We start from the raw sequence: 25,787 nt of genomic DNA, 5'->3' as shown, positions 1-25,787 counted from the left end.
GTATTATTGGAGGGTTCCTTACAACTAGGGGCACTTGCAGCTAAGCCATTTGATTGGTTGACAGAGAAGGATCATTTTGTGTTACAAAAAGTAATTCATTTCAGCTAGTAGGCAGGAATAGTAGGGGTGTCCTTTGTTTATGATGGTCACGACTTAAGTTACAAACGGTACGCGGCTCAAGAAGGCCCACTCAGTTAGAATGACTACAATGACTTTTATTGTCACTGTTCCCAATGTACTATGAGATTGAAAATAGCTTTTTCTTCAGGGTACAAATGTACCTGCATGTTAGGTATTAAATGTAAGTGAAATATGTTTAACAACAAAAGATATTTATTGGTAATAGTGAAGTAAGTTAATTAAAGGAAATATGGTAAGTAGTAGTAGTAGTATTAGGGTTAATTAACAGCCACTTTGAATATGGCACAGTTTGTTCCAGACACATCTGAATATTGCACCTTAGATTGCTAAAGGACACACAGGGTCAGGGTTTAGACCAGGGATGGGCAAACTCATTTCTCGAGGTCACGGAGTCCTGCAGGTTTGGGATGTTTCCCTTCTCCAACACAGCTGATATATGATCAGCTCATCAGCAAGCTCCGCATAAGCCTGATAACGATCCTCTTGATTGGAATCACCTTGTGTTGAAAGAGGGAAACCTCCAAAACCTGCAGGACTCCGTCACTCAAGGACCGAGTTTGCCCACCCCTGGTTTAGACTGTGGAGTCAGTGTGAGTTTGGGGTAGTAATAGTTTTTGAGAAACAAAAACACTTAATGTTGCATATTGATTGTGCAGTAATTGACTTTACTACTCCGGTAGACTACGTGGGAATGGAATGTTGTCGTAAACCAATGACTCACAATAGTTGTTTCTTTCCGGGCCTGATACTGGCTTGCGACTTCCTCCAAATACAGATTGATTTTGAGCCAAAACGTTGCAAATCGCAACACTCTGCTGTCGTCTCGTATTCCAACCATAGAAGGAGTAGATAAAAAGTTGAACATTCTTTATTCTAGACAGCTATTGCTATGCCTTGTTGAATTCAGAGCAAAATAAAAGACATGGGATGCAAAATTAACTATGAGATGGGTTGCAAATGAAGCAAATAAGTGATTTAATTTTACAGTGAAACTTCCAAAGTTGATTGACGCTGGGTGACTTTCAAGTTTTCCAATAGGAAATACATGCTTAAACTGTGACCATCAGCAACAGTTTGTTATTCTTCTTTAACTGTCATATAAACAAAAGTTAACCACTGTACAATATAATAAAAATGAACCAGAATAAAAGTACTAACCCTTTGAAGAAGCTTAATTGGAAGAGAAAACGGTGTTGCACAGCGAGGTTTTGCTGGAATTAACCCATGTTGCGGTGTGTATAATAAGCCTTTTTGCATCTACTTGATCTTTCCGTGTGTGCAACACGCAATGCTTGGGGCCTACGCCACATTGAGTATATGTATATACTTCTATTAGAATGAAAATCAAAACCCAAAGCTCATTACTGTGCCCTGGCTGATTGTCTGAGGTAGTGAGCCACACGATGTACTGCACTGTTAAAAGGACCAGCAGTGCTTTTGTTTGCCTTTGATCATCTTATTTTGTTCTACTAGAATGTATGCCTTCCCGGAGAAAATGTAATTGGTGTGGGGTCCAAATAATGTTATGGGAGTAAGGGAAATAGCCAGTTCATTGAGACTTAAATTAGTCCTGTGATTCTTGAGGTCCTTATTGGCTTCCTACTTGTGTTTTTTTCTTCTATATTTATTTTGTCTATTCAGTTTACGAGTAGCTTTTAGCATAGCCGCTTCTACCGATAGCGTGGTTATATTTTTCCATGTAAATGTTGTTTGAAGATGTTTTTACTCCGCACCCTCACCGGCATTTTGTTGAAAGTGTCCACTGACCCAGAATGATTTGATCAGCGTGTGATTGACTGTTTTGTGTGTGCATGTTGGCAGTTGGCGTCGGGCATTTACAGCTTTGCGTGTTCCCTGTGGAGCCACCACACGGACTGCTTCCTGCAGCAGATGTGTGCCCGAGATGAGACGGCAGCAATGGCATCGCTGGAAAGAACACTGCTGTCTCTTAAAGGTAGTTGGCACGAGGAAGCTCAAACCTGCGCCACACACTAGCAACACATTTTTTTTTTATCAACTGTAAATGGTCGTAATGTGTTGTTACATTTGCTTGCTTAAATGGTCAAATGTATCATTCATTAAGCATATTTTTCCTCTCGCTTCTATACCAACAGATGCTAAAATGCTTCAATTATATACAGAATATGCTAATTACAAAGGACTCCCGAATATGCGTTGTTTGGGACATCTGGTTTGACTTATTTGTGTATTATATTCCAATATTTTTTTACAACATATATTTTGAAATATGTATTTATTTATTTTTTTATTTGGGTGTGGCCAATCCCTATTTTTTATGGAAACCGCTTATTTATTTTGATTTTTTTTTTTAATATAGATGTATGTGTACCAGTACCGTGGTGTCAAGGAACTACTGTATGTTTGAGATACGAGCGCTTTGTCCTATGTTTCATGGAGGAGCCAAGTTTAGCCTGTGTTGTTCATAGAAGTAGTCATGTGTTTTCTCCGCATATACCTGTGCACCTGCACTCCTTGCACTCTGTTTTATTAAACATATGCTTTTGTATTTGGAAAGGTTACCGGTATGTCATATGAGATGAATAGGATTTTTAAGTGCTTTGTGAGGTCATAGTTTATGGTATGTTTATATGTTTAAACTAATTATACACGCTTATAACAAATTCTGGAAGTGCGTCAATTAGGCTACTTAAAGTTTTTCGCCATTCGCTGCAAGGCTCCGTCCCAATCCTCCGAGAAAAAAACTTTTGTGCATAAGTACATGGCTTTGCTTTGTGAAACAATACAATACTTGTGGAACCTCTGATAGTAAATAAACTATTCAAACCATAAAACACTGTCTTGATACAGTGCAGCTTTTACAGGTGGTACCTGTATAAGAAAGCCTTTTGTTAAAAAAATAATAATAAAACAAATGTTGAGGAAATCCTGGGTTCCACTCTATCATGAATAAAACATTGTGAATGCTATAAAAATGTGTTTCCCCCTCCTCAGTATTACGCAAGCTGACCGTCCATGGATTCCAAGAGCCGCAGCAGAATATGGAAGTGATGGTGAGTATCATCTCTTTTTGCTTAAATTGCAATTTTTTCCAGGAAAAAGATATTTCAGCATTTCTCCATGCCTCATTTTGAGTTTATTGTGGAAAAATATGGATGGCCATGGTGATTTGAAATGCCCGGAGCAATCTCTGCGTTCAAAGAGCCGAGAGTTTTGTTTAAGTCCTTCTTCAACTGTCTCCGTAAACAAGGTCCAGTCTGTGATTGTATTTCATTTTACATCCCATCACCACTTTATGACCCCCAAGTCTTTTTCTCTTTTTGCTTTTATGGCTCACATTTGAAAATAATACATGTGCGAAGTCACTGCGAATGTCTCATCATCCTGTTCAATGTTGGCACCCTGGAATTAGTTAATACATATGTTGCATATTGAACTCAGAATGTGTGGTAGAAGAAAATTGCATGAATTATCAGTGCACCTAATTAGACCTAATTTCAGCTATCGTCCGTCTAAGAACACTTGAATTCAAACACAAAAGCTGTTAAGCTCCAAATAGACAGAAATAAAGCCACACCTACGACCAGACTATCATGGCATTGTTTGTTGGTGCATTTTCTAACCCTGCAAAACCAAACTATTATGTGAAACTCCCTCCCTCTTGGCTTCAACGAGTCCCTTTGTATTTACGTCAACATGAACTAATGTCTACCCATTTAGTTTCTTGTTAACTAATTGCCAAATACTGTAACTTTGGTTGTACTTTATGGTGAATGTCTACTGAAACTGTTGCCGCTTCTATTGGCTCATGCAAACCTAATGGGGAGATTGATTTGTAAATCCAAAGAAATTGGGAAGTCAAACTGTAGCGTTACAGATTGTTTTCCACTTTTGGAGGTTCCACTATGGCTTCAATTAACATTAGTACGTTCTGGTCCAATTGCATCATAAAATTAGCCGTTGTCATGTGTTTACCAATGTAATATTTGTTTTTGCTTTGAATGTGTTCATCTAAATATGCAATTGTATGATCTAATTAGTGTTTGTTTCTACTGTATATTATATTCGAGTAGCCTTGGGGTACAGAGAAGATAGATGCAGCGATTTAAGGTCGTTGCGTCATTTACGGTTGGGCTCATTCATTCAGTTTATGGTGCTCCATCATCTCCATCGCTGACTTTCAATTTTCTACATTAATCTTTTTTTTTTTTTTGTTCTCAGTTTCAATAGGTCAACTTGTAGAGGCCAAAGCCTTTTATTTATTTATTTATTTATTTTAATCAGTGATACTCAGTCTGTTAGAGCACAAATGAGTTAAGTTCTAGCTAGAAGGCGCAAGGTCTTACAGCGGCTGTAACTCTCACATTAAAATGCCATTTGCCTCGAGCTGGTTATTCCAGCTCAGCAGGCGGACATAATGGCTTTAGAGTTAATATTTCATGTTCAGATTGGATTTACATGTTGTGAGTATCTTAGGCTAGTTCCTGTTTTAGCTTGCAAAACCATTTTCCCTCCCATGTTCATTTGCCATCCTTGGATTTCCTTCTACACGTATTCTCCATATTAAGGGTACCTTTCACAGACATGACATTGAATGTATTTATTTACGTCAGAAAGTGCTACTGTCTTTTTAGAAACACAGCTAAAGTTGTAGCCTTTGGAATGTTGCATATTTGGATCACCAGAACCAATAATGTAACCGAATACATACAAAGCTTCACCTGATATGGAAGTGGAGTCAAAAGAGGGAAATGCATTTTCAAAAGTGGGATGGTTTTTGGCGTAGTACTAGTCATAGCAGCTGTTGGCATCACACAGTGTAAATATACTAACAGATTCCCAGTGACTCACAACATTTTTTTGCATGTAAATGAGTAGCTTCACGTGGAGCTTTTAACCAAAGTGCTGCACAAATTGCCTCACATTCACCATCAGTGGTCTGGCCATATGTGGTAAGTTTGGGAATTCAGTTTCTCTAAAGAATATGGAAGGAGGTTACGTCTCTTCACTGAGAGAGAATCTGAGTAGATCTTTTCACATTCATCCAAAGTATATGTTTTGCAGGGATGCATATTTGTCGTTCAAGGTATAATCTACACTGATAATCCCCATAATTGATAAATATTAAGCTCCAATTGATCAGTTTACATGTTTTCTTGGGCCAAAACAGCACAATAATATTACTTAATTACATATTACTTGAAGTCATGAGGGGAGAAAAATAGTACTATATATTTGAGTGTACAAACCAAGCAAAAAGACACTAAATCATATCCAAAAAGGTACAGTAGTAGAGCAGTTCATTACGTCGTCTCATTCTTATGTGATGTCTTTCTTTGCTTGAAGGATCATTTTAGGTAGTATCAGATAATGCCTAAAAACCTGAGGATCTAAATTTATGTGCCTAATGCCCTATTTTTACCGGAAGCTACTCAGTTCACTATTGACACATTACATTTTTTACTGCTACGTACTAGTCAATCAAGCTTCCATGCGTGCCAATCTGATGCCATACAAGTGCCTTAAGCCATAACTGGTCACTCATTGGCTTAGAAATAGTAGCGTCATTATAATATTTGAGCGTACGCGTCAAAAGGCAACACAGATGCAAATGTTAACGTACACTGTTCCCTTGCCGTAGCTCTCAGTTTCTTACGCAACATTGCTGACATGTAAATACAGATGGCCCTTTTTCTCCTCCATTGTGGTTATGAAGTAGAAAATCAACTGCTTCAAACTAAGGCAGGTGGAGCCAAACAAAGTCGTGCTCATGCTGTGCAGCGGAAAAGCGGCATAATGCTGTGGCTTTTATGCACGCCAGCCATATTTTTGAACGTTTTCTATTATGACATAACTGCAAATTAGACTTACCACCCAAATAAAACCTCTCTTCTTGGGAAAAGATGTTATTTTGTATATCATAACAGTAGTTTCACAATTTGCTTTTATTGCATTATTCCTCAGCTTTCTGTACTGTATATAATGCAATACAATAAAGCACTGCTAGATAGTTTATCTGATTCCATTTGCAGTTAATAGTAAGGATCTCAGTGCTATTTACTTTCCTTGTGAGTCTTCCTCTTCCCAAGCGGTTACACTTTGTCACTATTGTGCTATCATAACACCTACTGGAGAATAGATATGGTTGCAATATCTTTCTCGTCACCCATTCCCATATGTTCCATTTGATAATTTTTCTAGTGTGTTTCATCCACCTTCTATCTCAACAAATGACATGCAATGGAAAGCGTTGTCATCGTCTCCTACTTTAATTTCATGAACCCCTCTTGACTTCACTCTTTTTGGAGGGTCTAAGGGGTGGCCGGGCAGTGGGCGCGAGTTTGGTGATTAATGATGCTACTGTTGACCTTATTGCTCAACACTAATGCAGATCTTAACAGACTGCGTCTCCATCTATCATCCTATTTGTTTAGTCACGGCTACACCGGGCTTCGGAAAATTGATTCTCTTTCAACCTGTATGTGGCTGGCACTGCTATTTATCCACCTGAGTGGAGACGCAGGTGTAATTTAGCTTAAATAGTGAGTGCCTGAACTGCACAAATGTGAGCAATTAAATCTTGCTTCAACCTCTTTTTATTTTTTTCTAATGTTTTTTTTTTTTTTTACCCGTTTAGGGTTTCCTGAATGCAGTGTTTGAAAGACTAAAACAGTTCCTGGAATGCTGTGAGTACTTTTCCTCTTATCTCTATGAGATATGATCAGTTGTTCAATGAATGACATGATGAAAGACACCAGAGTTTGTGACGCTATAATTTCTAAACTACAAGAAGTCAAGGGTCAGCTGATGACATTTGATAGATGTCTTGAAGTAGTGTAATACTTTTCATTAGAATACAGACGCTCCCCAACTTACGAACGAGTTACGTTCCGAGCGATCGTTCGTAAGGTGAATTTGTTCGTAAGTTGCTTCAGTGCTATATTTTGTATTATAATTTATGTTTAAAGAGAATACGTACAATACTGTACTACGTATGTTAGAGAGAGAGAGCGAGAGACACACACAGTATGTACATGTACGTAATAAGATAAATAAAATGAAGTTTAACTTACTTTTGGAAGATGTACTCGATGCTTAAGGAGAGGAGGAGAAGGAAGAGGAGGATTTTATATCATGAGAGGTTCTTCGTCGTCGCTGGAATGGGCTTCAAAAGTTACTTCCTCCTCCGTAACTTCAATGTAGGAAGAAGTTGAGGGTCGAGGAGAAGAAGATGAGGGTTGATGAGTATCTTCCTTGAAGGATTTACTAGAAACTGGCCGAAAGAAGCGATCTAACGACGATTGCACAGTTTTCTTCTTTTTTCATCATAAATGATGCGGTAGCACTGTATGGCATCATTCAATTGATTTGCAACCTTTGTGCAACGTTCAATATTTGGGTCTTGCTGCTCGAAGAGTGCGATGGCTTTATCTATGAGCGACAGGCGTTTCTTCTTCTTCCTCCTCCCCGACACGTTGCTGAGCCTCCAATGCTGGGTGAGCTCTCACAGCGCCAAGCGTCGGTATTAGCGGCGGAAAGAAGCACTACAGTACTCAGAAAAAGGTGCGCAATACAAAATCAAACTTACAGCATCTCTTTCCGAACATTTTTTGACATGCGCGCATGCGCGCAGACATGTTCGTGTGTACCGTTGTTCGTAACTCGAATGTTCGTAAGTAGGGGAGCGTCTGTACATGCAATTGGATCTCACAGAAGAATACTCAGCATCCATAGTAGTCTCTACACTGCTGCCAAGGTTAGAGCTTTATTTGGATCCTTTTTGTAAACTGTTACTTAACATTGCCCAAAACTGGTATGTCCTTCTTCAATTTTGATGAAGTTATGCCATTTTTTCCTTTGCTGATTTTGGGTGCGAGTATTGCACATTTAGGGGCCATTGCACTGCCTCTTCTTTGCCAGCAAAATTTCTGCCAATGGATTTAGGTTAAGCTTGACAAACTACAAACGTTAAAAAGGATATTAAATAGTTTTGATATTGAGAGTATTTGCAGGGTCTGTGTTCGCAATTATCTTGACACTTGCTGACTGGAGCTATTTTGCAAAATGCAATGTCACAAACAGACAGAACATAGACAGATGAGACTACCAATGTCTTTGGCCCGTATGGTGCTCGCTAATGAAACCAGGGTCTCCATCAGAACACTATCTCAAATTATGAAAGTGTTTGGTTTGGACTGATGGATTACAATCTACACTCTAATTAGTGTTACTTTGGGGACCAACATACAAGCATTGTGTTTACTGGTACAGGTTTAATTACCACAACATCACAATCATTATAAATATTTAAGACTCCAGCTGTTGTTGTCCAACTGTCTTTTGTTTCTGGTGTTTTTTTAGGTCGACAAATTGGTCCAGGCAGCACTTGTAGAGAAAAGCTGGAAAAGACTATCATTCTCTTCACTAAAGCTGTGAGTTGAGTTGCACATTATAAAGGAAAACAATGGTAGTTGATGAAAAAAAAAATGTAACTATAGTATTCTTCTCTCCTTTCCCTTAGTTATTGGATTTCTTGGAGTACCATCCCTGTGCATTTATACCTCTAATCCAGCGCTCGCTGGAGTTCGCTGTGAGCTACGTGTTCACGCCCGTTGGGGAAGGGGTCACCTTTGAGCGCTTCATCGTCCAGTGCATGAACCTCATCAAAATTATTGTTAAGAACGACGCCTACAAACCTGCCAAAAACATTGAAGGTAGGGTATGAGTTTGGTTTTTTTTTGCAGCATAATCCAAAACTCAAAAAACTTTGGCAACTACAAGCAGGCTTTTAGGCCAACATGGAGTGACGTTTTCAAGCCACAACACACACAAAGACATCAAAAGGAACATAGTTTGTGCTGCGTAAGTGCCAAGGCCATTATTATTATGATTAGCGAGGGGGAATCAATACTATTTGAGCTGATACCTCTAAGATCGATTCCTAAACTTCAAAAATTTGATACAGTTGATACTTCTACTAAGGCTGGTTTAAGTCAGACTGAATTGAGTAGAAGATCAAGTTTGTTTTTGTGTTTCCAACTTCCAGACAGGGCAATATCGTAAGGCACAGAGTTGAAGAGCCTAAGGGAAGGTCAAACCTCGGCTGACCGACTCAGCTATTGGCAGCCATTTGACTTGTTTTTCGACCCACTCTGTCAATCACGTAGACAGACAGGACGTCTGTTGTGTATCTACTAGTATGACGGGTCGCACTAATAAAAGCAAAATAGGAAATGACTTTATCCTCTATTCGCTGACTGATCATATATTTTAATGCAGCATTTGTCATTAATATTATGAATAATGATGTTGGAAATTACTTTTTCCTGCATTGTGGCGCTCCATAATAATAATAATTGTTGTAATTTAGGAAATGTTGGCAGGGACAAAAGACAACAATGTGCCAACTGGATTTGAATATTTGAGTTAAACAGCTTCATTGTCTTGTCATTGTAGACAGTAAACCGGAGAGTCTGGAGGCTCACAAGATCAAGACGGCTTTCTTCACACACCCCACGCTGACGGAGATCGGACGCCGTCTTGTCTCCCACTATTTCCTCCTCACGGAGGAGGAGCTGGCCATGTGGGAAGAGGATCCAGAGAGTTTTGGTAAATCTGCAATTTATTCCCGATTTAAGAGAATTAATTCCCTTGTGAGAAAGATTCTAATTCTTATTATGAACAGACTTGACAGGCATCTTGTTCCTTCTTAGAGCAGCTCTTCTGAATGTGAATTTGCAGTGAGGAACTTAGTTAATTAATTCTTTTTGTAAAACTAAAGCAAGAAGCTCCTTCATTACAGCCAGAAGCTCATTGATTGTTTTTGTAACGCAGTAGTCAACATGGAAATCAACCATTTTTTTCTGGTAAACCATTTGATGGTCATTAAATTTGAGCTTAAATGGAGGAGTGGATTGGTTGAGAAAAATAGAGAAACTTTCCAATTGAAGGCTTCTACATGTCATTGAGCACCATCTGACTCCCTCTCACCCTCTGCAGCTGTTGAGGAAACAGGAGGCGACTCTTGGAAATACAGTTTACGGGTGAGTAAAAACTTCCAAGTTTGAGATGTTGTTTCTTCTACTTAAATATATCACAAGTGTCCTGTATTAACCTGACTCCCCGATCATATTAACTCTGGGAAAGGTTTCCTGGGCACAATGTAGCACACGCACATATTGTAAACACAACCTTTTCCCGTATTATGTTATGGCAGCACCACTACCCAGTGGGAGGGCTGGCTTTGTAACATGTAACAAAAAAAGTTGAGTAAAAGAAAAAGTTGTTGGAAGTAAACCAAATATTGTGAATGCCAAGAACAAAAAAAAAAAAAACTAAATATGTAGGTTAACTTAGCCTAACATTAAACCATTGGCATTTTAATCTATATAGGATACATTACACTATGTTTTAAAATCCAGTTACCCTTTTTTACACAGGCATCCTACAAAATTGCTGCATCAGAGGCATAACATAACATAATAATAGCAGATGAAGCATTTATCCGCCAGATAGTGCAACAAATGTGTCTACTTTTAGATGTGACATGGTACCCTCCAATTAGATAATGAGATTCACGACTTTTGGGACAGCAGCAGTTACACAAAAGTGAGCGTTACATTCCAATAGTATTTTGCACAGCCTACTTTGACCTTTGCATCAGCATGCCGTAAGGGGAATCGCTCAGGATGGTTTATGGAGGACATGTCTCCATGCAACTATTCCTTCCGTGTTCATGAATTCCGGTGCCTGATTAGAAGTGACTCCCACCCGTCAATAAACCTGTGTGAATGTTGCCAGTGAATTGTTTTTTTTTTTTTTTTTACGATTCACCCACCCTGCTGATCTTTTTAGGCTTGCAGGGTTGGTAAAGTGAGCGCACACATGCCTCACTGGACATTTTGTACTTTGTACTTGTTACGCCTAAAACTTACATAGCCCTGCGGATGGTTGATGAATGAGTTTTTATGGAACATATTGACGATGCATCATTTATTTTTCTTAATAATGAGAAACCCAGCCGCACCTTTATCATTTACTGCAAAACAAATCCACACATGACCGTTAGAGTGGGAGCACTGTAAGAAATAGATTACCATATTTTTTTAATTATTAGTCACACTTCTTTCATAGTCTGTCCGATCCTGCGATTTATTTTCAGGTATGACTTGTATATATTAAAATTAGAGCCCTGGGTGGTACCCAAAATCCCCGTTCCCTAATTGTGTTGACTGTCTAGTATGACTTATATTATAGAGTGATTTATAGTCTGAAAAATACTGTACTTTGGCAGCCGCATTGTGACATTTTTCCTAATTTTACTTTTCTCTCTCTTTGCTTTCAGCCCTGTACAGAAGTGTTGTTTTTGGATATCTTCCACAACTACGGCCAGACCTTGACACCTGTGCTCCTGGATATGGTTCAGAATCTCCACGGTTAGTAGTTAATTCCGTTTCCTAGAGTAATTGCTTGTTAAAATATTACAACCTGTGGAGGAACCCATTTCAAAATGTAACTGAAAATATCTAGTGAAATTGAGCACAATCCAGCAAATCTAGGGAATGGAGTCAGGGAATAGGTTGACATCCTATAAATTCCGTAATTTTATTTTGGCAATAATCGGAACATATCTTTTTGTTATATTTTGTCTTTCGAAACTGTATATTGTAATGATTTATAATATTGTTAATTTTGCTACTGGTATTGTATTTTGTTTATGATCCGTCACGACAACTTTTCTTTGTGGTGACACACCCACACATTCTATCTATAGACATCATGCGCACACATTCACTGACACGCTGGCTAATGGAAACGCATAGTCACGCACTTAAGGGACCACAATGGAAAAGAGATGATGGCTTTATTGTGTTCTGATACCTTTGGCAGCAGTTGTGTCTGTACGTTTTTATACATGCATTATTGTCAACACGTATTTCAGTCAGTCAATCAATCAATCAATATGCAAAGGGACTCATGTTTTTCTATTGTCACATGTAAAATAATTCTCAACTGTCTTCAATTAATCACCAAATAGGTTAGTTAGCCTTTTCCTAATTAGCATCATCCTCAGCATCTTACCCAATTGATGACCACATTTTGCCTGCTTTCGAAAAACGTCCTTGGAACATATCCTACTGTCCCCTACATTGGATATAGTCCTCTTGTCAACATATACATATTTTATAAGGCAGGAAAGCACATAGGTTCTTTTGCATTGGCTTTTGTGTTATATGTAACAGCTTTGTCAGCACCCTTGACTTCCCTTGTGACAGACTACTATTATAACCACACAAGTCTCCAGGACTTGCACACGTTCACAAATATGATTTTGTGCTCCTGATAGGGACAGGCTTTTTGTATTTGATTTGTTTCTGAATTATTATTATTATTATTATTATATTTGCATTGCAAACACACTTTGTTTTTGTAGGGTTTGCTTCCGGCCTCTTTCCCATTCTGCTCTCAGCTTCAAGTGACAAAGTGGAAATATGTTCCATCGGAGCAAGAGCCACAGCAGATTAGAAAAGTCTATGGTTGAAGGGAGTCAGCTATTGATTTGAGACCTTGGTGCACCACAAGGACTAATAGAGGAAGTAAGCAGACCAGTGAAATGGCATAGATATGGCTTGATGGGACGGAACACAGGTCGCTGAAAATTACAACCTTGTGTAACTAGTCTATTAAATATTTCAAGTCTCATGACAGGGGCTAATATTTAAATTACATTAAGTTGGTTTGCTCTCTTCCCTGTTCAGTGAAAGTAACGTCTTTTTGACAATCCAAACAGAAGTGTTTTTGCAACCCTGTCAAATTTGAATGTTTAAAAAAATCGGCAAGTCTTTAAAATGAGGTTTCAAAATGGTGAAAAATCAAGGCTTTCTCACTGCTTTGAGTTGGTGTGGGCGTTCAAGTGCATGTAGGTTTAGATTGATTGCTTAAACATTAAATAGTACTTGTTTTGGGTTTCACCTATTATGCAAACAACCTGTGCTTAAGTAGATTTAACCAACTATTAAGAATAACATGCAGGATGACAAACACAATTCCTGAATAATATACAATTTTTGAGTGAGATTTTCTTTGTAACAAATGCACAAAATGAGTTCTTGCACATAATGTTGATTTGTTTTACAGTACTTTTGTGCCGTCCTTGAATGGGTAATTTTTATGTGTGAGAGCCCTTTCCCACTTGGGTGGGTAAAAAAATATCACAGCGTGTGTTTATTTTATTTATTTATTTTAAGATTTTGAAGGATGGATATTTTATACATGCATTAAAAAACTGTGACGTGCATTGGTTCAATAAAACATGCAGGTATTTTGTCCATATTTAAAATGGCATTTTTGTTATACATCTGGTTTAGAAGTGTGTGTGTTCTTACGCACTGGTAAAAATTGTGTCTCCCCCATCAATTAAATTGCCCATTCCTGGTTTAAATTATTTACTGTATATAGGCAATTATTATCACTTTCAGGGGAGCGTCAATTGTTATCAGAAATTCTCTATTCACAGTCAGGCTCCAATATGAATAGTAATGGGTCCACTGTAGTTATGAAAGTTATGTTTTGTTGCAGGCCCAACCAATGTGGAAGATCCTGTTCAGTTGTTAATGAAGGACGCAGGTGAGTCAAAACTCTTTCACTTTTCTTCTCTCTACATTTTCACTGTGTTTGTACTTCTGCAGAAGAAGGTCAGCTCTGCCGCTTAGGGTGATTTAACGGCATGCAGAAGTAAATCAGATTGCCTCCCAAGTGGATACTTCTACTAAAGTGTTTCCAGTTGAGACATCAGTCATCTCCTGGCAATCTTAATAAAAACACAACTTGATAATGAATCTGTACACTATGTGCACTGCTGCAGATAATTACAATTGTGAGTGTCAACGCTGTTGAAGAGAAAAATGTGTGATGAGTAAATAATAACCATTTTAACAGCACTCTTAATAAGATCTAACATTAATGATGTGTTTGGGTTGTTAGTCGTCATCCCACAATAATAACCTGAGCTTGGTGTCTGGACCAGGCACTCTAGTTCATCATGCAGGCTATTTATAAAGCATTATGTGTAAGTGAATAAATGGTATTCAGGACCCATTGTGTTGTCAAATCACAACTAGCAACTTTTACATATAGATGCACTTCTTATTGAGATTTTAAATTTGACAAAATGTACAGTATCCATAAGCACTCCGAGGTTGTTTAGCCTTATACCATATTATAAGGATGTTTAGCTGCAGATATAAGGTGTGGGAGTGGACGATGTGGCCAAAAAATTAAATCTTGAATGTCATTGTCATTAGTCCCCCCCCCCTCTAAAATAAGGGAAACAAATACTGTAACTCAATTGAAATCAGATTTCCCAACTCCAATTTTTTTCCAATTTGGTCTGGCTGACATGACGATCTAAAAGGTGGGACAACATTACCTTTGGCAAGGCCTTTGAGAAAAGACCAGCTTTTTCTAAATTCAAGAGACAGACACTCATAAACATGTCGGCCGGAAAAGACCTCTAAATGAACTTCCCGCCAAAGAATTAGACGTCTATTTATTTAGTCTGTAATCTCTTTAATTGCTTGGAAGAAGTTAGTTGAACAAAATGTGCCATTAGCAGCGTTTCCGACTTTCCTGACAGTTCCATTTACCTGTCCTGAATACTCAACCTCTGGCAGTGTTTCATGGATGAGAATCCAAGCGCTTGTTTCAGTACCTTCAGCCCATCTGTCTTGTCCGACTCTTTGTACTTGCGCATCTGTTAATCAGGATGAATGAGAGCAAATGTGATCGAGAGGCATGGAGCTGCCTAAAATGCACAAGCCACTTGCATCAGTTTTTTCCCCTCCCCCTTGGAGGCATATGTGTGCTGCCATCTACTTTGGAGGACATTATCTTGCCGCCCTGTTCTCACAGTAGTGGAAGCCCTGGAGTCACTGACATCCTAAATGCTTCACTGCCTGCATGATTTCACTGTTTCTATGGCATGGGCCGTATAGCTGCATCAGACAATTGTTGTATCGCTGTAATTATAGTTTTGGTTTTTACTGTCGTCACGTTACAACTCCACTGCAGTTCTCATTCCACTGCAAATCTGATCTGTTCCATTTTCTATATTGCTTAGCCTTATTGGAGTTGCCATGGCAACTTTTTCACCCTCTTTAGGATCAGAGCTGCAAGGGAGGCAGGAAGCGGACATTACAATGATATTCCCATGTTGGGACAAAGGTGTGAAGTTCCGCCACTTCTCTTTTCCCACCCCGTGATGTCATATAGTCAACGCTGTCGCTGACATCTTTAAAATGTGATTGGGTTGCTGTGGTACTACTATGTAGTGAACAGTGTCTTGGCAAATCCTGTCTTAGCTTGATTCTACGCTAAAGGCATTGACTTCTTATTGTTGTATCTACCGTAAAATTTGTGCTATACGCCATGACTTTTTTCCCCAGCTGTAACCCTTGTGGCTTTAGCAGAAATGTGAGTTCTTTGCGGATTTTCCCATTCCCAGGAGCATCACCATTTTCATCTGTCCTGCTTTTTTTTTTTTAACTCACCAAAATCATATTTACTGTGCATGAGTTTTTCCATGAGTCTCGTTTTGAAGTGTGAACTGCTCAACTATTTTAAAATCAAATTCTGCACACATTCAAACATTTGGACCCATGTTCAGATTTGTTCTGCTGAAGCGCACACCTTCAATCAAAAGTGTGACTTAATGCCCAGAATGAAGCCTTCAAATTGACAGCAATAGATCTGGCCATTGAAAAAGGTAGTCAAGGCGCTGCACGTGAGTTCGGAGTGATCGAATCAATTATACTAGGTTGAAGGACTTTTTATTTTTGGTATGCATATTTTGCTGTGGCACTAGCAGTATTCACTTGTTACTTTTTGTGTTTCCACTTTTTTTTAAATTTCTTATTATTGTTCAGAAAATGGATGGTAAGGTTGTCAGTTTTTGCCTTTTCCCGTATTGTATGTATAATATGTGCAGCTTCCACTGGTGTGCTTAACATTGAATTTTACGTTACTGCTCTAAAGCAAGTATTTTGCAGGAGCTCTGTGTAAAGAGGCTGTTTTGTAATCCAGCCTTTCTCAAACTATTTGAAACCATGCCCCCGTTAAATTCCCTGAAAAAACACACTAGTTTACAAATCCTTTATTTAGTTGAAAAAGTAATGATCAAAGATGGTGCCAATGAAGGTGGGCTTTCACTACCTTCTAAATTATTATGCAAATGCAACATGCTTGTAAGCCGTATTTATTTTGGAATTTTTTAAAGTGAGCCCTGGTACATACAAGTGGCTACTTCCTATTTCATAGCTGTTTGGCATGTGGTAGTTGCACAATCAGAGGTTTGTTGTATACCCTTGAATAAAACGCTCAAATACTAATTGCACTATACATTGATTTGATACTCCTAGAAAAACTCATGAAATGGAATATTCTCCCTTTATCAGATTTCTTGCTCTCATCTATATTTGTTTGGGAACATAATTTACTTTTCTCCATTGAGTGCTAAATTATGCTGTAACATGCCAAATTAAATGTTGTCCAAGTAATAAATGACCGTCAGCACATCATGACATTCCACTGATGATGTTCCCTTTTTTTTCTCTCCTCTGGGTAACTGCTATACTTTTTGGTTCCATGCTATTGAAGCTCATGCCAAACATGTACTACTGCCAAATTGTCTTTATTCTATCTTATGTTGACTTTGCTTGCCTTCTACATTTGAAGGGCAGATCGGCTCATCTGAATACTGGAGTCTTTTTTTCTGTTGCTTCCTAGAACTTCATTTTTACTATAAGAAAACTGCATAAAGTACATTAAATCTCATGCTTTTTATAGAATACTCTACAAAAATTAGATAGCTTGTTTCCTTTAGGATTCTTGAATATGGAAAGTGGCTTTGTTGACTTTGTTTTAATGACTTTTTATTTAATTATCTGCAGTGTTCAACGCAGTTGGACTGGCTGCCTTCGAGCTCTTTGACAATGTGGACTTCGACCAGTGGTTCAAGAATCAGCTTCTCGGGGAGCTGCAAGTCAGCCATAACAGGTGATTGCATTTCAGTTTTAACCCATTAAGGCCTAAAGTGCCTGGCAAAACATGCCTTTAAAACATAATGGGTGACTTTTGAGTCACCCCCGAAAACCTACAGTTTTCCCTGGAAATTCAACAATATTAAAAATAATTAATATCTCAGCTCCTGAAGCAGATAGAAACATAATTCCAAAAACATTTTAGAGCTTACACCTGTGGCGTTTATTATTATAAACCTTCAATATAAATATATATTTTTAAATTAACAAACAAATGTTGCATCTATGGGTGTATAACTCCAAATTTATTTCAACACTGGAGCGCAGTTGTAATAACCTCTGGGATCGGGGTAATTATTCGTTGTCCATTGTGTTACAAAGTCGTTAAAATTTTCAACATCCTCATTGTCTACAAACATATTTCTTATCAGTATGTTACTGTCGATTCGTTACACTGATTCGAATTCCTCCCGCGCCGTCGTCAATCGCGTCATTTCTTGAATAACTCCCGCGAATCTGCGTCAACCATAAACGCTTGAATGAAATTCCAGGACATGTTGTGAGGCCCATGTCACCCTATCGTGCATATTCTGATGTATTTCATCATCTAAGAGACCAATAATTGGTCAGAACACAACAAAATGACTGGCCTTAATGGGTTAAATGGAAATTCATTGCTGGCATTGAGCGTTCTACCTTCGAAAATCATCACTTCTTAGGAGACCATAAAAACGCAATGTTTGTTAAGTCATTATCATTGCATCATCAAAGAAAGAAAGCCATTTTCAGCACACAGGGTAGTTCTGGCCCGGCGCCAGCGATTTGTCCTACATACACATTGATCCATATTGATTGCAATTTACCCAATAAATGACTACAAGATGAAACATTCTATCTGAGATGGTCAACAAAAATGAAATACTCAATTTTAAAGCCAATATTTGTGCCAGAACTCTGCATATTGATACGATTTGTGAGATTTAATATGTTATTAATGTTATATTGTTCATCCCCACTTCAAACTGATATTTACTTTCAATTTAGTTGGATTATACAGTTCTCATTATACTTGGATGGCAGGTATATTAAAATGTTAATTACATCATTGCCTGTACAGTTAATAAAGGTTTTATGATGGCGACATTTTGAGCCTGGAACAAAGGGATTTACTTTATTTCCTATGGGATGATTTTGATTTAACATTAGAACAACTTGCATCACGTAATGTATGATGATTGTGAACATAATGATTATGTTCGACAGTGGAGGTTTCACGTACTCTTTGCCAGTGTACGTGGGATTTTGTAAGGTTGGTTGTGCTTCCACTTTAATATAAATTGGCATTTAACTTGATATATGGTTGGTTCTTTTCAGACATCAACAATGCTCATAATATTGCATATTTAACATTCCTATCGGAGTTACTCCAACTAATTGCCTATCGACCTTTGTTGTGCTATTGATTCGAATAATCAGTACAGTCAGTATATGCCAAATGCCTCGTTAGTATCCAGCCGATATCTGGCGGCTTCATTAACAACTCCCGCGTGTGTCCACTTATTTGCTCCCAGACTAGTGACACAGCAGTTGAAGCGGCAATGCAGCCTCATCACGCTCTCATATCGTCTGCAGACTCAGGCAGTGAGCCGGGAGATGAGCGCATTTAAAAAGTGATGAGAATGTGGGAGAGCGGCTGGTGTGAGTGATATGAAGAACAAAGAAGCGCCCTGCAGGCACAAATGCCAGGGCAATCAAAGTACCAACCCGGCAGCGCTCCAAAGATGCACATCAGTGAGCTGGCGGTCTGATGTCACTGTGACACTGTTGCTCAGGTGCTTCAGTCAATTTTACTTTGTTTTGCCAACGTTGATGTTCATTCCAAGGATTTAGTATTTGCTAACTCTGCTTTTGTGTTAAGTAATTTTCATAATTTCAGATATTAGCAGTAAGGTTTTTTTCTTTCTTTCTTTTGAGTCAACATTAATTTATCATCAGTTCGTTTTGATCTTACAGTAATGTAACAAATGCTTGAAGTTATGTATACCAGATGTATTCGACTGGAGGCTCAGCTCCTCTCTCGACTTGAGGTTAGCATGTTGGCGTTCTTTTTAGTCAAAGATGTAATTACGGACCTCCTGCTGGTTTTTTCTTGTTCTAGTGTGCTGAATCAAGAAAAGGCATGTTTCTGTCAGGTTGTACATGCTTCTTGAGTTGTTTGAAGAGACTCTGCTATGCAAATGTCGATTCGTCATGAATATTAAGTGTGGCCTCTCTTTTTTTTTTCTAATCTCCATTGCCGGATTGTTATAGTCATTTTCCCTCTGTAGCAATTTGTGGTGTGTTTTTGTGGTCTCTCGTGCATGCATAGCTGTGTGTAGGCTTTGTACATGCAGAGGCTGGCATGCATTTTTCCCAGTGGTATGTGTTAGGTGAATATAGAGGTATGTGCTCAATGCTCATGTATGAGACATGAGGGTGAATATACTGATGGGAACACTATCTTCAGTCACTGTTGGAGAAAAACTCACAAACTGCGGCTGTTCTGTTGTAGTTATGAAGATGAAAAGAAGCCAATATAGACATTAGCATTAGATTTATATGCATTGCATCAAAACAAACTTTGACTGTAATTACAGTAAGAAATTCATTGCGCCATTGCTGAAATAAGTCATCTATTTGGCAGTATCTCAAGACAATAAGATAAGTTTGTCTATTAGTCTCTGCCAAGAGTCTCATAGTTATCGTCACACGGGTTGTGGGTGTGCTCGATCCAATCCTTGAACTGGTTGCCAGCCAATCGCATTCACACATATGAACAATTTAGAGTCTTAAATGAATCTAGCATGCATGGTTTTTACAATGTGGGAGGAAACCAGAGTACCCGGAGTAGTCAGGCAGGCACAGAGGAAGCATACAAACTCCACACAGGAATGCCGGAGCCCAAATTTGAACCAGCAATCTCCGCACTTTGAGCTGGGCGTGCCAACCAGTTGACCACCGTGCTGCCCCACTATTAATGTCATAATGGAAATGCATCCATCCATCCATCCATCTATCCATTATCTGAACGGCTTATCCTCAGAAGGTTCGCCTAGCCCAGCTGTCTTTGGGCAGTAGGCAGGGTACACCCTGAACTGTTTGTCAGCCAATTGCATGGCACATTATAATAAACTAAAAATGGAACAGGAATTGATCTAGCTCCTCAGTACAATTTGAGCATTGGTTAAATACATACAAATTTATTTTGTGTTCCATTCCACAACACACGTCACAATTTAACGCTTTCTTCTATCTGTGCTAGTGACAAGCAAAAATACCAAAAGGAAGAAAACTTCACCCATGCACACAGTTAAACTGTGCATTGCACTAGACACGGAAACATAGAATTGTAGAAAAAGTTGCTGGTGTACAAAAAAAAGAGTTTGACACGGCATTATGCCCATGCTTGCCCACAAAACTTTCAGGATGGAGCTGAAAAACTCCATCTGCTGCGGGTCTCGTGAAACCTGTGGGCCACCGTGCCCTAAACAGATGTCTGCTTGGACAAGAAGTGGTACAATTACTTGGCCAAATGCACTGATGAGAGTCCAGGTGCACCACATGGCATTTGGAGCCTCATCAACAAGATGGTCAATGTCCTGATGTCCTTGGTTTACTCTTCTAATCGTCTTTGCTATCATTGACACTGCTTGTTAAAAATTACTTTGGGTTTTTAGGGGGGGGGGGGGGGGTGGCGTTTTGACAACAACATGGTAATTAGATGATTGTTATAGTCGTAACATCAATCAAATGATTTCCAGCTCAAAGTAGTAGCCAAAGAGGTTCTGAAAATAGCCTCAGTTGAGCCAAATCGGAAGATACAGCAGTTCCCTGTTTGTTAGATCACAGAACTAACCCAGCAAAGGTGGGCTATTGCTTCAACCGAGTGAGCCTTCACAGAGCCACACGCCTTCCTGCAATTAGATGATTAGATGACGTCGGTGCAAGCGTCTGTAGTGACGTGTAAAACTGAACTATATAGCAGGGGCTGCACAATTTGCAGACTTATCTGTTAAAAGCAATTTGTCAGAGGTATATTTGTGTAGAGTGTAAGGTAATTAATCCTTGGACCGTTATGGTCGATGGTGTCTGCATACACAAATAGTGAAGCCTGTGATGTTTACCTATGAGCTTGCAGATTTAGTGAGCTGCTGAGTTTTGTTTTAGTGTCAGTTCACCTTCATGTTAAATCAAGTGTAATTATCAGTCCCTTTGAGGAGGTAGAAGTTGGTAGAATTGTGATGGCCGACCCATGTTTGACCCCTCAAATAAAGGAAAGACCAACTTGCCCATGCAGAATGAAAGTATGACTAATGCTCATCCGTCATCTGTGCCTTAAATAACCGTCATTGTAATATTGCTGATTAGCAAAGAAAGCGCTTTTGTGTCCTCCAGACAGTGTTGGGCTCCATTGTCACACTCGACCAGCATGCATAGAATGTAGTCAAGCTGACGTTTTTTACTATGCCCTTTGTTGTCTCTCTCTTGTGGTTTATGAATACTTGCATACTATATTGATGCCGTATCTCAAGCATTTCATTTTATTATGAGTATGTGACACTCTCACAGTTGTTTGCCTCATACTCTTAGCAAAATAGAGCATGGAGAAACAAAATATCTGTGTATTGCTGCAAGATGTTCAAGCTAAGTCAGAACTGTCTCAATCTGCACTCATATTGTTTATGTTTGACATAACGATTAGCAATTGTAATTCATAATTCAATACCACTGCCAGTGGAATAAAACTAAACTTTCGAAAGTCTCATTTATAGTGTATAATAATATTTGATAGTCTTGTTCTTGTCTAGTCTTGTATTGCTCTTTGGCAGGGGTTTTCAATTAAAACTTCGAGATGTCTGGTTACAAGGGATTTCTCAGGGCAAAGGTCCGGACCACATATGTTTTGATTTGCATAGCCGACTTTTCCATTCTCTCAATTAACTTTATTACAGAGACACGGGCACAGAGAGAACATACAAACTCCACACAGGAAGGCCGGAGCCCGTATTTGATTCCTCAAACTTTCTACAGTCAATTTAATTTGATGTTTATCTACATCTTTCACTAACATTTCCAAACACAAAAAAAGCTCTCGTTCAAATGCAGCACAAGTTCTCAGGATTTTTTGTGTTCAAAACCATCATCAGACGACAAGTCAGACCTTGACCGTCCTCGTATACAGTTCCCTAGTAAAATGGCCTTCCCTCATGGATACCAACTGCTTTGTCATCACAGGAGAATTTATTTCTTGTCTGAAGCGCTACTTAAAACTCACTACAACATTTCTAGTTAACTCTTGTTGCCACGCCACTGTCTAGTTTGGCAGCCCATTTTACTACCTTTCAGAAACTTCAAAATTGCATGACTGAATAGACAATGTGCTAGATCATTTTTATTGGCATTTCAAAAATGTTTACACAACCAAAAAATGTGATCGCTGCTGCCTCTCGTTTTTCCTATGCTACGCTTGCACCGCTTTGCGCCAGATTTGCATCTGCCTTTCAGACATGTTAGTTAAAAATACAAAATGAGCTAGTACAATTTATCTCTGATTTGATCAATCACATTGTGTTTGCTAAATTCTTCTTTTTGCTTATATTCCTCCCACAATGCACAAAAGGAACTGTGGCAGTTTTGTCAGTTTTGCAAATGTCTGGACTTGCTGTTTAATGGATGAACTTCTGCATGTGTTGCGTGCGCTTCTGTATACATTTTGTGTTAGTTTTTTCACTCACTCCCAAACTGAAATGTAATTTCTTTCCTGCTATTTGGGACCTTAGTATAAGTCAGGCCCTGATTTTGCCTGCTTCCACTTCTGGGTGTTTGCCAACACTACGTGAAGCACGTCCTCTGTTTGTTTTCTTTAAGAATACACCACAACTAATCATCTTTTATTTGTGTGTGATATCACTTACATGATACTTAATATGCTCAAGCTGAGCTGTTGTTTGCAGCCTGATTAGTCAGAGCTCTCTGGGACTATTCCCAAAGCCATTTTTCTCTGGCGCTGCTGTACCTGCTTGGTCATGTTGGAAGTGTACCATATGCCTCCGCTAAAATAGAGGCTTGTAGAAAATCAAAATGCTGTGTGAGAGAGACTCTGTTTGGCTCTAAACCCACTTTAATTAGATGCTCATCTGTTCTCTTGACTTGATCCATTGCTTAAATGCCACCTTTTGTTTGTGAGACGATGAGTCAACACCATTTAGCATGGACAAGGGTTTTTGCGGCTGGCTTGACTCTTGCACACTTACACACCAAATAAACTACTTTATTTACCCAATGTCTCGTTCCACTCCTAGTCATTTAAATTATTCTATTAGCACACTCTTTGTTCCCTTCTCTCCCTGGTATGATTTATAGGAATTTTGAACAGCTCCCCTCAAAACAGTGTAGTCCTCTTATCTCTCACCACTCAGCTCTGTTAAAGAGGCCCTAGATTCAGTAGCCAACAAATGAGCTGGTCTTGAAAGGACATGTCATATCACACTTCTCAGCCCTTGTGATTTTCTTAATTGACACCATTTATTATTATTTTTCAACCTTTTTGTATTATTTAGTATTGGTCAGCCCATTTCTGGCAAGCGTACTTTATAAATTTACTTTATCCATCTATCCTCTTTGCTCCATACGCTGTGCAGGGTCAGAAGATTGACTGCTGACTGCACCCTGGTCGCCATTCAATCACAGAGTCATTTGAGTGATTGATTGTAAAGAGGGAATTGGTTCCATGCCAGTTTGACGAACCACTCTACATCCAAGTGGCTCCTATACTAGCACATCGTCATAAAAAAAATGTTTTTATACAAGCTGTAGATAGAGCATGAATATTAAGTCAACCTTGTTAGTCGGTGTATGTTTGGGGGATGCTGTGTTATCATCATGAATACGGTCCTGGAGGTGTTCTTGAATTTGCTGGTTTCTATGTTGACAGCGCATGAATATGCGAAAGTAGAAACCATGTGGGCTGTGAGGGAACTGGGATCGCAATGAGTTTAATATATATATATACATATAAATCACATTTCTATTGAAATGCCAGGTTTTGTGATATTAAAAAAATAAGCTCATAAAATATTTTCAAAGCATTTTTGCACCATTTATGTGACATAAAACCTGTGCAACTTAATTTTTAAAATAATGTCAGGGTAATGGATAATTTGTCTGCAATATGCACACCGTCTAACCGGGGATGTGGCTGTGTTTAGAATTAACCAATCACATTCAAATTCATTTTAAATGAGTCAGCATACACCTGCCACCGTTTAAAGTGCCTCTGATGAGCTCCAAATAAAGTTCAGATGTTCTAGTTTGCTTTTAAATTATTTTTCTCCTAAATATACTTTGCAAGAAATTTTATAAAATGTACTCAGTGCAGTGCCCTTGTTCTCTACAGGTACAAGCTGATTCGACGGCGAGTCATCTGGCTAATAGGCCAGTGGATCTCCGTCAAATTCAAATCGGATCTTCGTCCGTTACTCTACGAGGTCATCCTTAGTCTCATGCAGGATCCCGACTTAGTGGTAAGTCTGCTTCTACAAATCCATGCTTACTAAGTGGTATAATTCAATTTGGCTTGCATCCGTACAATTTGCATTGCTAATTCAGTAGAGTTTTGCCTTTCCCCTTCAGGGTATGAAAGCGGGTTGTATATAGTGTTTTATGTGTTACCTTGTGGAAAAAGTACCACACACCTACAGAAATACCATTCGTTTTTTTTAACTACCCGCATGTCAACATCGTAACAAATTTAAGTTGCTCTCTTAATTGACAAAACAACAGACAGCGATGTGTCTAGCTCCATCCCACACAAGCCAACTACAATTTATCACAATAGTTCACAAACAAAAGTTTACTAATGACAAAACATATTGTGTAGAACTTTCCAGTTGTCAGTTTCTATTTTGCACTTCAATTAATTTGTTACAATGAATCCTATATCAGAGTGGTTTGTTTTTGTGTTTTATTTTGAACGTAAATTTGTGTTGTTGAGTTGGCTGTTATGCCTTTTGTCAGAAATAAATGAAAGGTCTTTCTTTAAAGTGATCTGTTATTGGTTTAATTGAAATTGAATGTATTAAAAATATAAGTGGTATTGGTTACTTGGCATCAGCATCGGTGAGTACTCGAGTTGAGTACCTGTACTGGTATCTGTCTTAAAAAAATATTATTGAATATCCCGATAAATGATGAAATGAAAATTATAGACTAACTATTGTGCCACTGATGAGTTAACTTTTCATTGGGTTTGACTGTAGTTCTTTCCTTGCCATTAGTAATACTAATCAATGTTTCCCGTTAAGAACACACACTTTTTACAGTTTTGTTAGCGTTCAAGAGAACTGGCACCTTGGAAAAAAACAAATCCTTAAGAAAGCCACTTCACTATAGATGATTTTTCTCTGCAATTTTCCTTGCTATCTCTATTACTGAGGCGGGGCATTTTTTTCGTCTTCATTCAATGAATCTATTGCCTCATATGCTGCTCACTTGATTGAGTCATTTGCATCAAGTGAAATAGAGATAACCACTTTCCATGCAATGTTGAGCTGCGTCTTGCATGTAAATGCCTTTTTTTAATTACCGCTCAAG

The 25,787-nt window shown here is 38.6% G+C and overlaps 1 protein-coding gene across 1 annotated transcript in view; it reads left to right on the top strand.

Annotated features, from left to right (window-relative positions):
• The window catches only part of ipo11 (importin 11), a 98,901-nt gene that overhangs the window by 12,746 nt on the left and 60,368 nt on the right, over nt 1-25,787 (top strand). Inside the window, exons 6-16 of the mRNA XM_077561987.1 lie at nt 1,963-2,095; nt 3,115-3,173; nt 6,758-6,806; nt 8,482-8,552; nt 8,642-8,834; nt 9,577-9,729; nt 10,120-10,163; nt 11,465-11,555; nt 13,699-13,746; nt 17,067-17,172; nt 24,592-24,718. Of these exons, the coding sequence (XP_077418113.1) occupies nt 1,963-2,095; nt 3,115-3,173; nt 6,758-6,806; nt 8,482-8,552; nt 8,642-8,834; nt 9,577-9,729; nt 10,120-10,163; nt 11,465-11,555; nt 13,699-13,746; nt 17,067-17,172; nt 24,592-24,718 (1,074 nt within the window). The remainder of the gene's footprint in view (nt 1-1,962; nt 2,096-3,114; nt 3,174-6,757; nt 6,807-8,481; nt 8,553-8,641; nt 8,835-9,576; nt 9,730-10,119; nt 10,164-11,464; nt 11,556-13,698; nt 13,747-17,066; nt 17,173-24,591; nt 24,719-25,787) is intronic.

The sequence above is a fragment of the Vanacampus margaritifer genome, chromosome 3 (assembly GCF_051991255.1).
Source record: "Vanacampus margaritifer isolate UIUO_Vmar chromosome 3, RoL_Vmar_1.0, whole genome shotgun sequence".
Lineage (NCBI taxonomy): Eukaryota > Metazoa > Chordata > Actinopteri > Syngnathiformes > Syngnathidae > Vanacampus > Vanacampus margaritifer.
Note: the sequence above shows the minus strand (reverse complement) of the source record. Positions and strands in the feature narration are given on the sequence as shown.